Source organism: Hippocampus guttulatus, chromosome 3, assembly GCF_054856545.1.
Source record: "Hippocampus guttulatus isolate MCC_2025c chromosome 3, RoL_Hgut_1.0, whole genome shotgun sequence".
NCBI classification, from domain to species: domain Eukaryota; kingdom Metazoa; phylum Chordata; class Actinopteri; order Syngnathiformes; family Syngnathidae; genus Hippocampus; species Hippocampus guttulatus.
This window is the reverse complement of record NC_141263.1, coordinates 1,938,425-1,952,318: the sequence shown is the minus strand read 5'-3', so window position 1 is coordinate 1,952,318 and position 13,894 is coordinate 1,938,425. Positions and strand designations below refer to the sequence as shown.

The following is a 13,894-nucleotide window of genomic DNA, read 5'->3' as shown; positions in this document are numbered from 1 at the left end:
TGGGGCTATAGAATTTATTTTGTGATTTCTTTGTTTGATTTTCTGTTTTGATGAATTTTTTCAATTTTCATAGTTTCATTGAAGGAATCGTTCATTTACGTTTTTCCGAGGCGGTCCTGAATGCCTCTCGAGTCGAACAGAAAAAGAGAAGGCACGGAGACGGACAAAGACATACCTGTATTTGTTGAGACTGTGAAAACCATTTATAAAGTGTGCGTTTAAAAAAACATCACAGCCCTCCTTTTTTCGGAGCTGCAACAAAAACTTATTTAATAAAGCAGCGACACAGTTCACTGAACCAACAGCAAGTTATAACATTGTAAGCATGTCTCCAGGAAGCAGCCATCTTGGGGGGTCAACATATTACCGTAATGACCATACACAAGGCGCACCGGATTTTAAGGCGCACCGTGAGCTTTTAAGAAATTTGAAGACTTTTCGGTGCGCCTTATAGTGCGGTAAAAAATGTTAATAAAGGGTTTCTTTGTAATTTGATCTCTATTTCTTTTTTCTCGGATGCAATGTTATGCAGAAGTTTAATTGTAACAATTTTAGAGATAAATTATTGTACTTATAGTCACATGATCAGTTGGGTGGGTGTGAAATATTTTCTTCTTCCAATGAGGGGGTGTATCAGAAAATAACTGAGAAGCAGCCTACTTTCAGATTGGAAATGATGGGATCGCTCGCTGTCCTGCCATTCATGTCAAATGTAGTACTTTTCATCGTTTGTGCTTTAGGAGGTGATATCAGCCACTTTGGATCTTGAGGATGTGCACTGCCATAGAGGAGAGTCATGTCAGCTGCAGATGGTGAGCAACTTTGATAGCTGTATATTTCCAAGATTAAATTTGGGGTCACAACGTCAAATACATTCACCATAGGCATGAATGTAATGTGTAACATATGTTGGTCAATGGCGCCACGGTGGTAAACCGGTTAGCACCTCCACCTCACAGTACAGCGGTCCAGTTATCAAATCTATGCTCCTATCTTCCTATACTGTATGTATTTTGCATGCTCTCCCCGTACTTGTGTGAGTTTTCTCTGGATACTAAGGTTTCCTCCCACATTTCAAAAGCATGGTTGGTAGGTTCATTGAACCCTATAGATTTTCCTTTTGTTAAGAAACCTTTTTGCACCGCAATCTTATCCTTGTCTACATTTGTGGGGTCCAGCATAATCCCGATAATTCCGGAACGTTATAGAATAATTCGATCATGGATCCCATAGATCTGGATATGATGGTTAAAGTGTTGGCCAGCCAAGGATAACTGGTGGGACCACAAGAGACTGCGCTCGCAGAGCTCTAAAATGCAGTCACATCGCTAGCCGCCCGGGTTGAGGAGTTGTTCACCCGCTTCAAGCAGCTCGGCACCCGAGGGACACTCCCCCGGATACCCACACTGTCACCGTTGGGTGTGACCACCTCCGGTAGAACCCAACCTACCCCACCCCCCTCGTTATGGTGGGGAACCCAGATTGTGTGGACCATTTTTTCACTATATTAGTCTCAGGTTCGACCGGCAACCAGCCACTTTATTTATTGATAGTCTGAAGATAGCATTAATTTTAAGTCTGGCAAGGCTAGTTCTTGGGCTATGGCGGTAAGCAACGCGCAATCTGAACTCTGGTCCTCCTTCTCAATTTTCTTTGCTGAATTACGTCGGGTCTTCCACCACCCAGTTGGTGGAAAGGCAGGGGGCTATTACTAGACTGTACTCAGGGTAGTCAGTAAGTCGCTGACTACTCTCATATGTTCCCGATATTAGCGCCTGAAAGTAGGTTTGATGACTGCGGCTATGCAGCTTTCAGGAGGGCACCTGAGCAACGTTGGGAGACCCTCAGCGGATCTTATCTTTGTCTACGTTTGTGGGATCCACCATTATCTGGATAATTACGGAACATTCCAGGGACATTATGTCATGATTCGGTTTGGGACCAACAGGTGGCACTGTAGGGCTCCCCCTGCAGCTGCACACCTGTTGGTCATTAGATAATTAGGGCTTGAAAAGGACCCAGCCCGACCACTCATTGTCGGGTCATTGTTTGCTTGCAACTGTCATGTTTGTTTCTGTCATGGTTCTGTTCCTGTTAGTTTTTTGCTGCAGTCATGGTTTTGTTTTGCTACTTTGGATTAGTTTTGGTTGTAGTGATGGGTCCATGAGGTCTCATGAGGCGTGTCGACACAATGACACACTGTGTTGATACTGTGCTGATACTGTGTCGCTGACCACTGCCACCTGCTGGACCTTCAAAATCCCTGCAGCCAACCCACTTGACAGACTGAACAGACTGATTTGATGATGAAGTGTAGACAATGCACTACCTCACTCTACCCACAATAGCCACAAGCACCATTGTTGATGTTGTTGTTTATGCTGTTTATATTGTTTATATTGTCTATACTGTTCAGATTACATGTCTTTTTTATACAGTGTAGCTGCTATCCTTTCTTAGCTGTGTGTGTTTAACAACAACAACAAACAAACAAAGCGTGTGACGGATAAGTGGTTAGGACTGCACGACTGTCCGAGTTTTATGTTATGTGTTGTGTTTATTATTTTACTTTATGTTAACTGTTTTGTGAAGCGCTTTGTTACAGCTGTCGCTGTTGTGAAAGCGCTATATAAATCAGCATGTATTGTATTGTATTGTATATATGCACTGAGGATTGAGAGGAAGAAATTTCATCTATGCTGCATGTCATACATAAAGCATATTTGACAATAAAGATGACCTTGACCCTTGACAATATCATTCACATCCATGCATTCATATTGTCATCATTCAATGTGTTTCAATAATGTGAAAATCATGTGAATGAGGATGCTTGTGGGCTTTGTCTTCACAAATTTTGATTTAGAAAAATAAGATACAGTGTTTTAAATGTCTGTTGTGTTTAATGCATGCTATTTCCCCTGTTGTGGAGAACACACACACACAATGGAATAAGACATGTCAAAAATGCGAGAGGCACTTGGTGAGACAAGGAGATTTTAATAAATACCTTATTCTCCAAAAGGAGATCAAAATGGCTCTACACGGCGGACAATTTGTGTTTGTCCGGAAGCTGCTCCATAATATGCACGTACTGTAGCAACGTCACTCGAGTGAAGCGCGTCTCAGCAGTCGATAGTCTGCTGCTCTCTGCTGTGAGCCTGTGAGCGCGAGCACGTACTCGCGGCGCCGACCCAACCCACGCCACATATTATGCTTTGAACTACGACAACAGCTAAACTAGCCGAGCCGATGTAATGATGGTCAGCAGACAAGGTTTACGTTTTATGTGACTTTTAATAACAACGTGGCAGAGTCATCAAACATGCGGTGTGCTCACTCGCAGTCCCTTTCTGGAACTCCCCCTTATAGGCGAGACCTCTCAATCAACTGGAGTATGACGTACAGTACAAACGTTCATAAAGCACTTCTCATATAATAGCCTATTGTATGACAGCCGACATGACGCTCGAAGTCAGACGGAAACGTTTTTTCTGATAATCAGTGTGTTTTCCGTATTGCCCAAACATATATTTTTTTTCGAGCGAGGGTGAGGTCTGGCTTTTTCGGCAGTCGGCATCGTGTCGCCAGACGCACTTCCTTATAAACACTGTGCGGGCTTTTGCTGCGTCAACGCCCCCTGCACTGAGTCGACGCCCCCTGGACTGAGTGGCGCAGCCTCGACTGTGCCAAGCAGCCTGGCCTGTGTCGACGCAGCCGATGCAGTCGAGACTGCGCCGGTGCAGTTCACGTGTCAATCACGTGATGTAATGAAGCAGCACATGCACCGACACGTGGATTGCTCTGTGAGCCCGACGCATGCGTCAACGCATCGGTGTCGCTGGACCCATCACTCGTTGTTAGCACTTTGTTTGTTTTGGATTCAGTTTTCTCTGTTTTATTAAATATAATTCGTCAAGTTCACCCTCTGCCCTGCGATTGGCTGGCAACCGATTCAGGGTGTCCCCCGCCTACTGCCCGAAGGCAGCTGGGATAGGCTGCCTTCGGCCAGCTGGGATAGGACACCCCCCGCGACCCTAGTGAAGATCAAGCGGTTCGGAAAATGGATGGATGGATGGAAGTTCACCCTGCTCCTCCCGCCTGCCTGCTTTTTGGGGTCCACCACCACTTCGCAACGTGGCAGAATGACCCGACCACCTTGACCCCACAGGTACTAAGGACTGGTCCCTATTCCACCATGTGCCTGGCGGAACACGTCTGCGGCCGACACCCTTTTCCCCTTCAGGCAGCGCTGGTGATGCGGCTGTCCCATGTCCCCCCTTCAGGCAGCGCTGGTGATGCGGCTGTCCCATGTCCCCCCTTCAGGCAGCGCGGGTGATGCGGCTGTCCCATGTTCCCCCTTCAGGCAGCGCAGGTTATGCGGCTGTCCCATGTTTTCATCTCGTCAAGCCACGTCTACGGTAGGCCAAGCCCCGTCCGCGTCCACGTTGAGCCGAGCCTCATCACATGTCTGTTCGAGATGACTCACATTCACGTCCACGACGAGCCGTGCCACGTCCACGCCCACGTCAGGCCGCGCCCCTGTTCACGTCCGGCTGTCCCATGTCTCCCGCTACGTCAAGCTCCGTCCACGTCAGGCCACGCCCAGCCAAAGGATTTCCGTCGCTTTTGTTCCTGTTCTCCGGCGAGGCAAGCCTTTGGACAATTTTGGGACGTCTGGGATCCGTACCTTGAGGGATGGGTACTGTCATGATTCGGTTTGGGACCAACAGGTGGCACTGTAGGGTTCTCCCTGCAGCTGCACACCTGTTGGTCATTATGTAATTAGTGCTTTAAAAGGACTCCCAGCCCGAACACTCAGTGTCGGGTCATTGTTTGCTCTTGGCTACTGTCATGTTTGTTTGTTGCTTTTTGTTTGGTGCTCTTTGCTGCTGTCATGTTTGTTCTGGTCGTGTTTTGGTTATTGGTAGTTTTTGTTTCAGTCATGGTTTTTGTTTGTTACTTTGGACTTTGTTTTGGATTTAGTTTCCTCTTTTTTAAATACAATTCGTCAAGTACACCCTGCTCCTCCCTCCTGCCTGCTTTTTGGGGTCCACCACCACCTCGCAACGTGACACATTAGGTAGACAGTGATTTATTTTTCTCATTCCAGCAATGTACAGTTTTTGCACAATATAATTTGAAAGTATTTCACACCCTTCAATACAATTCAGCATTATTTTGTACACTTCATTATCTGAGCTTTAGCTCACTTGGTTGAGTTGCTTGCCCATTCACCCAGGGGTTTGGGGTATGAATCCCGCCTCCGACTGTTGTTCATGAGCAAGGACCTCAGTGCATTCAATACACATAATTTCAAATTTTCAACTAGTCCGCTGTGCCTCGGTAGGTAGAGCAGGTGCGCAATACATGGAAAAGCAAGATTTATGCTGTTTGAAACAAAAGCCCCAGCTTCAGCAACCTCATCATTGAAAAACTGCAGAAATCTCATGCACAATTCAGTGGAAGCGGTGTGCAAATGAGGTGCATGGTGAGGAGGTTTAAGGAAAGAATCAGTAGAATCAGCGTACATGTGCTTAACATAACATTACGGGTCAAATATGACACATTTCGAGGCAGACAAACAATACTTTCACTTGTGTAATATTGTTGTTCTTTGTACTTTTCTTGACCAGGGTAGTGAATCCAAACAGTGTTATAGGATCAAAGTAGACTTTTCTTTATCCAGTAATGATGATATCTGCCTCCCCATCTACCAACCGATAACATGGAACTTGCATACACCAGAGGAAGAAATTAGGTACACAGTATTTTTTGTACTTGCATGTGGTATGTGCAGCTGTTCAGGTAAACACTTCTCTGTTGGATCCTGTGGGGTATTTTTCAGCCTTGGGCCAGCCTGCTGGCTGTGGGACTACCTAAGGAGGAGTGGACAGGTGAGTTTGAAAGTTCAAGTTGAAACGTCACATTGAGTAAAATGGCATCTTACTTTTTAATGTTGCCTGTCAGCAACTAATTTGACTTAACTTACATGTGATGATTTTACTGTACCTCTTAGGCAGGCTTTCTGTTGCCTTTGAGTGGAGGTGTTGATAGCTCCTCTGTTGCCTGTATTGTCTACTCTATGTGTGTGCAAGTCTGCAAGGCTATAGAAAACGGCGGTGAGTAGATTTTCACACATTTTATTTGTGGCCAGTGTTACTTCATAATCATTGATAAGCAATTTATGTATTGGTTTACATTAGCAGATAGTGTAGTTTGACATGGAATAAAGCAATGCTCTCCTTTGATCTCTCCATCCTCTTAGATAACCAGGTGCTGCAAGATGTTCGCAGATTAGTTGGGAATGAAACCTACTTTCCTCAGCAACCAAGGGAGCTCTGTCGTCTTATCTTTACTACTTGCTACATGGGCAGTGAAAACTCATCAGCGGACACTTGCAACCGTGCCAAAGAGTTGGCCAGACAGATTGGGAGGTATACAAAAACAATGGTCTTTTGTGTCCTGTAATTTACAGCATTTCCATGAAGCCTGGCAGAAAACCAGTGTGTGACTTGCTGTCCAAAGAGGCAGAGCACCTGGTAAATTTACAGAAATACTTTGTCAATGCTGCCTTTCAAGAGTGTAACTAACTAACAAGTACTCCAGTGAGGGTCGTGGCGTCCCATCCCTGTGCATTGAGCTGACCATATGCACCAGATTTTTCCAAAGCTGGCGACCTTGTGCCAGGTGCGCTGCATCCTCCAGGGCAACTCCATGTTGTTGGAGGTCGCCCTCAATGACGTCAAGCCATCGGGTGCGAGGCTTTCCTCGTGGTCATCTCCAGCTTGCGGCCTTTGGGTCCAAGTGGAGGATGGCTCATTTAGGATGGTCTAGGGGCAGATGAACAACATGGCTAAACCAGCAGGTGCGGCATTGTGCGACCAAAGAAGATGCTCGAGGCTGGCGCGTGTGAGCTGTAAGCACTTCATTCGTATCTCGCTGGGGCCACCTCATATTCTTGAGGGTTCTGAGAGCTCTGCTATTGAAGCTATCGATTCTTGCGGCGAGAGTGTCGTTCATGGACCATGTTTCAGAGCCATAAAACAGGATGGAAAGTATGGCAGAGTTGTACATCCGTAGCTTCGTCTTACGTGAGATGGTCTGGTGCCACCAGAGCAGTTTCCAAAGAGACTGCAGAGCGGATGCTGTCGGGGCTCGTCTGCGAATAATCTCTGGTTTTAGGTCACCGTTATCTGCCACCATGGACCCCAGATACACAAAGTTGTTGACAGGTTCGACAATGTCACAACCAATCCGAATGGCGGGTGGATCTAGTCCATCACCGAGATACATGAATTAGGTTTTAGTGCAACTCACTTGGAGGCCGAGCTATGCTGCCTCCTCACTGTAAATGCCCAGAGCATCTCTCAGCTGGCTGTGGGTTGTGCTGAGCAGGATGGTGTCATCGGCGTACTCCAGGTCAGCCAGGTGGTCGTTGTCAAAGGTCATTCCGGGGATGCACTCACAGACCGTGGACATCAGATGGTCGATGATGCAGTTAAAGAAGTCAGAAGCAGCCACACAACCTTGGCGAACGCCACTTGAGATGGTAAACCAGATTGAGAAAATGCCGTCAATATTTACACAACTCTCTGTGTTGCTTTAGAGCAGCTTGAGCAGGGCGATGATCTTGAGCGGTGTTCTGAGGGCTTGAAGTATGTTCCACAGTGAGGAGTGGGATACGGTGACGAAGGTGGCCTTCAGATTGTTGAATCCGATGTACAGATGGCAGTCTTTACGGAAATCACGGGTCTTTTCTATTAGCAGGCGGATGACAGATGCGGTCGATTGTGGAGCAATTGGGCATAAAGCCAGCCTCCTGGGGACGGCAGCAGCTTCTGATCGCTGGAAGGGCACGACGAAGCAAGATCCTGGTTAAGCCCTTGCCAGGGATGGAGAACAGGGTTATCCCTCTGTTGTTTTCACAGACAAGCCTGTCACCCTTGCATTTCCAGAAGGACAGGATAACTGAAGTCTGTGGCGTTGTTGGGGTCACTGAGTCGGAGGAGTTGAGGCGAGGCAGAATCTTGTGCTGGTTGGCTCGGAGCTTAAGGTTAAAATGAGCGACGCCATGAAGGCTTGTCCGACTCTCTGGGGAACTCCAGATGGAACAATAGTTGCCTGCTGTTATTTTGCCATTGCCTTGCCATCGCACTTCACAGAGCCCTGCCAGGGTGACGTTATAACAGCAGAGCTCTCGGGACAGCAGGGTGGCAGCTCCAGATTGAAGGAGTGTCTGGACATTCCATGGGGCGACATGGATCCTACGATGAATGTCAACCCATACTCGTTGGTCGGGGGCAGGTTGAGGACCATTACTGTGTTGATCTTCTTTCTCTGGTCAGTTTCGAAACAAGAATTTTCTCCTGGGTCTGTTGTTGACCTTTCACAGAATAGCCAGTTGGTGGGACTGCCACCTCACAGCGTACCGGCACGCTGGGGTCTTTGTCTGTGTGGAACCTACCCTGGAGACCGGCCCGCCTTGGGAGCCCCTACCGGGAGCGATTTCCCAACAATATCGTGAGGAGGTTGCCCACTTTTATTCCTCTGACACCTGCAACGCTCTGCTCCTATTTTTCAGTGAAAAAGTCAATAAAATCCACCAGCACCTGGGCTCCTCCGTACCCCTCCTCTGACCTCCCCACCCCTTGTCAACTGTTACCCTCATTTGAACTCCCCCATCCCTCAATAATCTCACTTTATTATCAAATCCAAGACTTCTTCCTGTCAGGTAGATCCCCTCCCCACAGGCGTGGTCGAATCCTGCTTACCCTCTCTGCTTCCCTTCATCTCAGTCATTATTCATTCTTCATTGTCGACTGGAATTGTTCCTGTGCCCTTCAAAACTGCAGCTGTCACTCCAATCCTGACAAAAACCTGGTTCAGATCCCAATGATTTCAATATCACCTATGCCCAATTTCTCACCTTTCTTTCATCTCCAAAATTCTTGAAAAAATTTATGCCAACGATCCATCCATCTTCTACCGCTTATCCGGGGCCGGGTCGCGAGGGCAACAGCTTTAGAAGGGAAGCCCAGACTTCCCTCTCCCTAGGTACTTCTTCCAGCTCTCCCCGGGGGATCCCGAGGCATTCCCAGGCCAGCTGGGTGACATAGTCTCTCCAGCGTGTCCTGGGTCTTCCTCGGGGTCTCCTCCCGGTGGGACATGCCCGGAACACCTCACCAGGGAGGCGCTCAGGAGGCATCCGAATCAGATGCCCAAGCCACCTCATCTGGCTCCTCTCGATGTGGAGGAGAAGTGGCTCGACTCTGAGCCCCTCCCGGATGACCGAGCTCCTCACCTTATCTCTAAGGGAGAGCCCGGACACCCTTAGAGATAAGGTGAGCTTGTATCCGGGATCTCGTTCTTTCGGTCACGACCCATAGCTCGTGACCATAGATGAAGGTTGGAACGTAGATCGACCGGTAAATTGAGAGCTTCGCCCTTTGGCTCAGCTCCTTCTTCACCATGACAGACCGATACAACGTCCGCATCACAGCAGACGCTGCACCGATCCGCCTGTTGATCTCTCGCTCCCTCCTGCCCTCACCCGTGAACAAGACCCCAAGATACTTAAACTCCTCCACTTGGGGCAAGATCTCCTCCCCGACCCAGAGGGGGCACTCCACCCTTTTCCGACTGAGGACCATTGTTTCAGATTTGGAGGTGCTGATTTTCATCCCAACCGCTTCACACTCGGCTGCGAAACGCTCCAGTGAGAGTTGGAGAACCCTGCTTGAAGGAGCCAAGAGTACCACATCCTCTGCAAAAAGCAGAGATGCAAGACTGAGGCCACCAAAACGGACCCCCTCAACGCTTCAGCTGCGCCTAGAAATTCTGTCCATAAAGGTTATGAACAGAATCGGCGACAAAGGGCAGCCTTGGCGGAGTCCTGCCCTCACTGGAAACGATTCCGACTTACTGCCGGCAATGCGAACCAAACTCTGGCATCGGTGGTATAGTGAACGAACAGCCCGTATCAGGGGGTTCAGTACCCCATACCCATGAAGCACCCCCCACAGAACTCCCCGAAGGACACGGTCAAACGCCTTCTCCAAGTCCACAAAACACATGTAAACTGGTTGGGTGAATTCCCACATACCCTCGAGGACCCTGCTAAGGGTGTAGAGCTGGTCCACTGTTCCACGGCCGGGACGAAAACCACACTGCTCCTCCTCAATCTGAGGCTCGACTTCCTGACGGACCCTCCTCTCCAGCACCCCTGAATAGACCTTACGAGGGAGGCTGAGGAGTGTGATCCCTCTGTAGTTGGAACACACCCTCCAGTCCCCCTTTTTAAAAAGAGGGACAACCACCCCGGTCTGCCAATCCAGAGGCACTCTCCCCGTTGACCACGCAATGTTGCAGAGGCGTGTCAACCAGGACAGACCCACAATATCCAGAGCCTTGAGGAACTCCGGGCGGATCTCATCCACCCTGGGGCCTTGCCAACAACTTTTTAACCACATCGGTGACTTCAACCACAGAGATAGGAGAACCCGCCTCAGGGTCCTCAGACTCTGCTTCCTTCAAGGAAGGCGTGTTGGTGGAGTTGAGGAGGTCTTCGAAGTACTCTGCCCACCGGTTCACAACATCCCGAGTCGAAGTCAGCAGCGCCCCATCCCCACTGTACACAGTGTTAGTGGTGCACTGCTTCCCCCTCCTGAGACGTCGGATGGTGGACCAGAATTTCCTCGAAGCCGTCCGGAAGTCGGCCTACATGGCTTCACTGAACTCTTCCCAAGTCCGGGTTTTTGCCTCGGCGACCACCGAAGCTGTGTTCTGCTTGGCCAGTCGATACCCGTCAGCTGTCTCTGGGGTCCCACAGGTCATAAAGGCCCGATAGGACTCCTTCTTCAGCTTGACGGCATCCCTTACTGCTGGTGTCCACCAGCAAGTACGAGGGTTGCCGCCACGACAGGCACCAACCACCTTACGTCCACAACTCAGATTGGCCGCCTCAACAATAGAGGCACGGAACATGGTCCATTCGGACTCAATGTCCCCCTGCATTCCCTGGGACATGGGAAAAGCTCTGCCGGAGGTGGGAGTTGAAACTCTTTCTGACAGGGGATTCCGCCAGACGCTCCCAACAAACCCTCACAATACGTTTAGGTCTGCCAGGACGGACCTGCATCTTCCCCCACCATCAGAGCCTACTCACCACCAGGTGGTGATCAGTTGACAGCTCCGCCCCTCTCTTCACCCGAGTGTCCAAAACATGCCGGCACAAATCCGATGATACAACCACAAAGTCAATCATCGAACTGCAGCCAAGGGTGTCCTGGTGCCAAGTGTCCATATGGACACCCTTATGTTTGAACAAGGTGTTCGTTATGGACAATCCGTGACGAGCACAGAAGTCCAATAACGAAACACCACTCGAGTTCTGATCGGGGGGCTGTTCCTCCCAATCACGCCCCTTCAGGTCTCACTGTCATTGCCCACGTGAGCATTGAAGTCCCCTAGCAGAACAAGGGAGTTCCCCAGCAGGAGTCCTCTCTAGCACACCCTCCAAGGACTCCAAAAAGGGAGGGTACGCTGAGCTGCTGTTTGGAGTATATGCACAAACAACAGTCAGGACCCGTCTCCCCACCCGAAGGCGGAGGGAGGCAACCCTCTCATCTACCAGTGTGAACCCCAATGTACAAGCACTGAGCTGGGGGGCAATGAGTATGCCCACACCTGCTCTGCGCCTCTCACCGTGAGCAACTCCAGAGTGGAAGAGAGTCCAACCCCTCTCGAGAGAACTGGTACCAGAACCCAGGCTGTGTGTGGAGGCAAGTCCGACTATATCCAGTCGGAACTTCTCTGCCTCACACACCAGCTCGGGCTCCTTCCCTGCCAGAGAGGTGACATTCCCCAAGAGCTAGCTTCTGCAGCCGAGGATCGTACCGCCAGGGTCCCCGCCTTTGGCTGCCGCCCAGGTCGCATTGCACCCGACCCCTTTGACCCCTCCCACGGGTGGTGAGACCATGAGAAGGGGGACCCACGTTGCTTCTTCGGGCTAAGCCCGGCCGGGCCTCATGGGTGTAGGCCCGGCCACCAGGCGCCCGCCAACGAGCCCCACCTCCAGGCCTGGCTCCACAGGGGGGCCCCGGTGACCCGTGTCCAGGGAAACTGAGTGCCATTGATTTTATTGATCAGAAGGGGCTTGTGAGCCGTGCTTTGTCTGGTCCCTCACCTAGGACCTGTTTGCCATGGGTGACCCTGCCAGGGGCATAAAGCCCCAGACAACTTAGCTCCGAGGATCATTGGGACACACAAACCACGGGTGAGGTGACGGCTCACGGAGGGGAAAAAAATTTATGCCTCTGAACTTCATTCCCACCTCACTGATAACAGTCTCTATGAACAATTCCAGTCTGGTTTCCTTCCCCGTCACAGTACAGAAACAGCCCTCATAAAAATCACTAATGACCTTCTCATGGCAGCAGACTCCGTTTTAATCTCCATCCTCATCATCCTCGACCTGAGTGAAGCTTTTGACACCATTTCTCACCCCATTCTCCTTAATAGACTCTCCACCATAGGCATCACCCACACCCCCCTACGCTGGTTTCACTCTTATCTCACTGGCCGCTCTCATTTCACCCAACTCAACTCCTTCACTTCACAAGCCTTCCCCGTCTTTTCTGGTGTGCCCCAGGGCTTTATCCTGGGACCCCTCTTCATTATCTACCTTCTCCCCCTTGGCAATATTTTCCGTAATTTTGGTATACACTTCCACTGCTTCGCGGTTTGACACCCAGCTCTACCTCTCCAGCAAACCCAACGCCTCCCTTCCACCCTCCTCCCTCTCCCGCTGCATCTCAGAAATAAAATCTTGGTTTACCCATAACATCCTCAAACTTAACAGTAATAAAACAGAACTCCTCCTCGTCTGTACCAAATCCACCCTGTACAAAGCTAAAGGTTTCTCCCTCATAGTTGATAGCTCCACTGTGTCCCCCTCCCTTCAGGTTAAGAGCCTGGGTGTCATCCTCGATAACTCACTGTCTTTCCACTCCCACATCAATAACATAACCCGGTCTGCATATTTCCACTGACGTAATATCAATCGTCTCCATCCCTTTCCTCGCCCCACACCACTGCTATACTTGTCCACAGTCTCATCACCTCCTGTATTGATTATTCGAATTCATTTCTTTTCATCACAAATTCCTCCATAAACTTTAACTGGTCCAGAATTCTTTAGCCCGGATCATCACGAGAACTCTCTCCTTTCATCACATCACCCCCATCCTTGGACAGCTCCATTGGATCCCTGTCAAACTTAGAATCAACTTCAAAATAATTCTCTATACATTTAAAGCCATCCATAACCTTTCACCCCCCCCCCCCCCTACTATCTGTCTGATATTTCCGTTCCCGTCTCGTTCCCTCAGGTCCTCATCCTCCCTCCACTTCTGTGTACCCTCTGCCCGTCTCAGCAAGATGGGGTGCAGAGCTTTCAGCCGCTCTGCCCCCACACTCAGGAACTCACTTCCACCCAACATCTGTAATGTTGATTCTCTTCAGGAGGTTCATGAGTGTAAACAAAGTTAATTTAAGACCATTTTAAATTTGCCTTTAAATTTGTCATCTTGTAAAGATAAGATGAGCAAAATCTGAATTGGCTGGCCAAAGTCTGCTGAAATAGGCTCCAATACACCCACCAAAAAAAATAAAATAAAATAATATATATAAAATATATCTATATTTATATTGCACTTATATTGAACTGTGTACAGCTCTCTTTATCAACATTTATTTTTGTGCTTGCAAACACTTTGTTTTTCTTCTTTCTACCCCCCAAAATTGCTGCTGTAGACTGTAAATTTCCCCAGTGTGGGACAAATAAAAGATATCTTAATCTTAAATCACACCAACACAGCCCAGTACAGTATTT

The 13,894-nt window shown here is 49.1% G+C and overlaps 1 protein-coding gene across 8 annotated transcripts in view; it reads left to right on the top strand.

Moving 5' to 3' along the window:
• nadsyn1 (NAD synthetase 1) overlaps nt 1–13,894 on the top strand; it is a 68,062-nt gene that overhangs the window by 35,911 nt on the left and 18,257 nt on the right. For all 8 annotated transcript variants that reach the window (XM_086106192.1, XM_086106195.1, XM_086106196.1 and 5 more), the window contains 5 exons: nt 741–812; nt 5,637–5,761; nt 5,849–5,897; nt 6,020–6,122; nt 6,269–6,437. In XM_086106192.1, the coding sequence (XP_085962318.1) occupies nt 741–812; nt 5,637–5,761; nt 5,849–5,897; nt 6,020–6,122; nt 6,269–6,437 (518 nt within the window). The remainder of the gene's footprint in view (nt 1–740; nt 813–5,636; nt 5,762–5,848; nt 5,898–6,019; nt 6,123–6,268; nt 6,438–13,894) is intronic.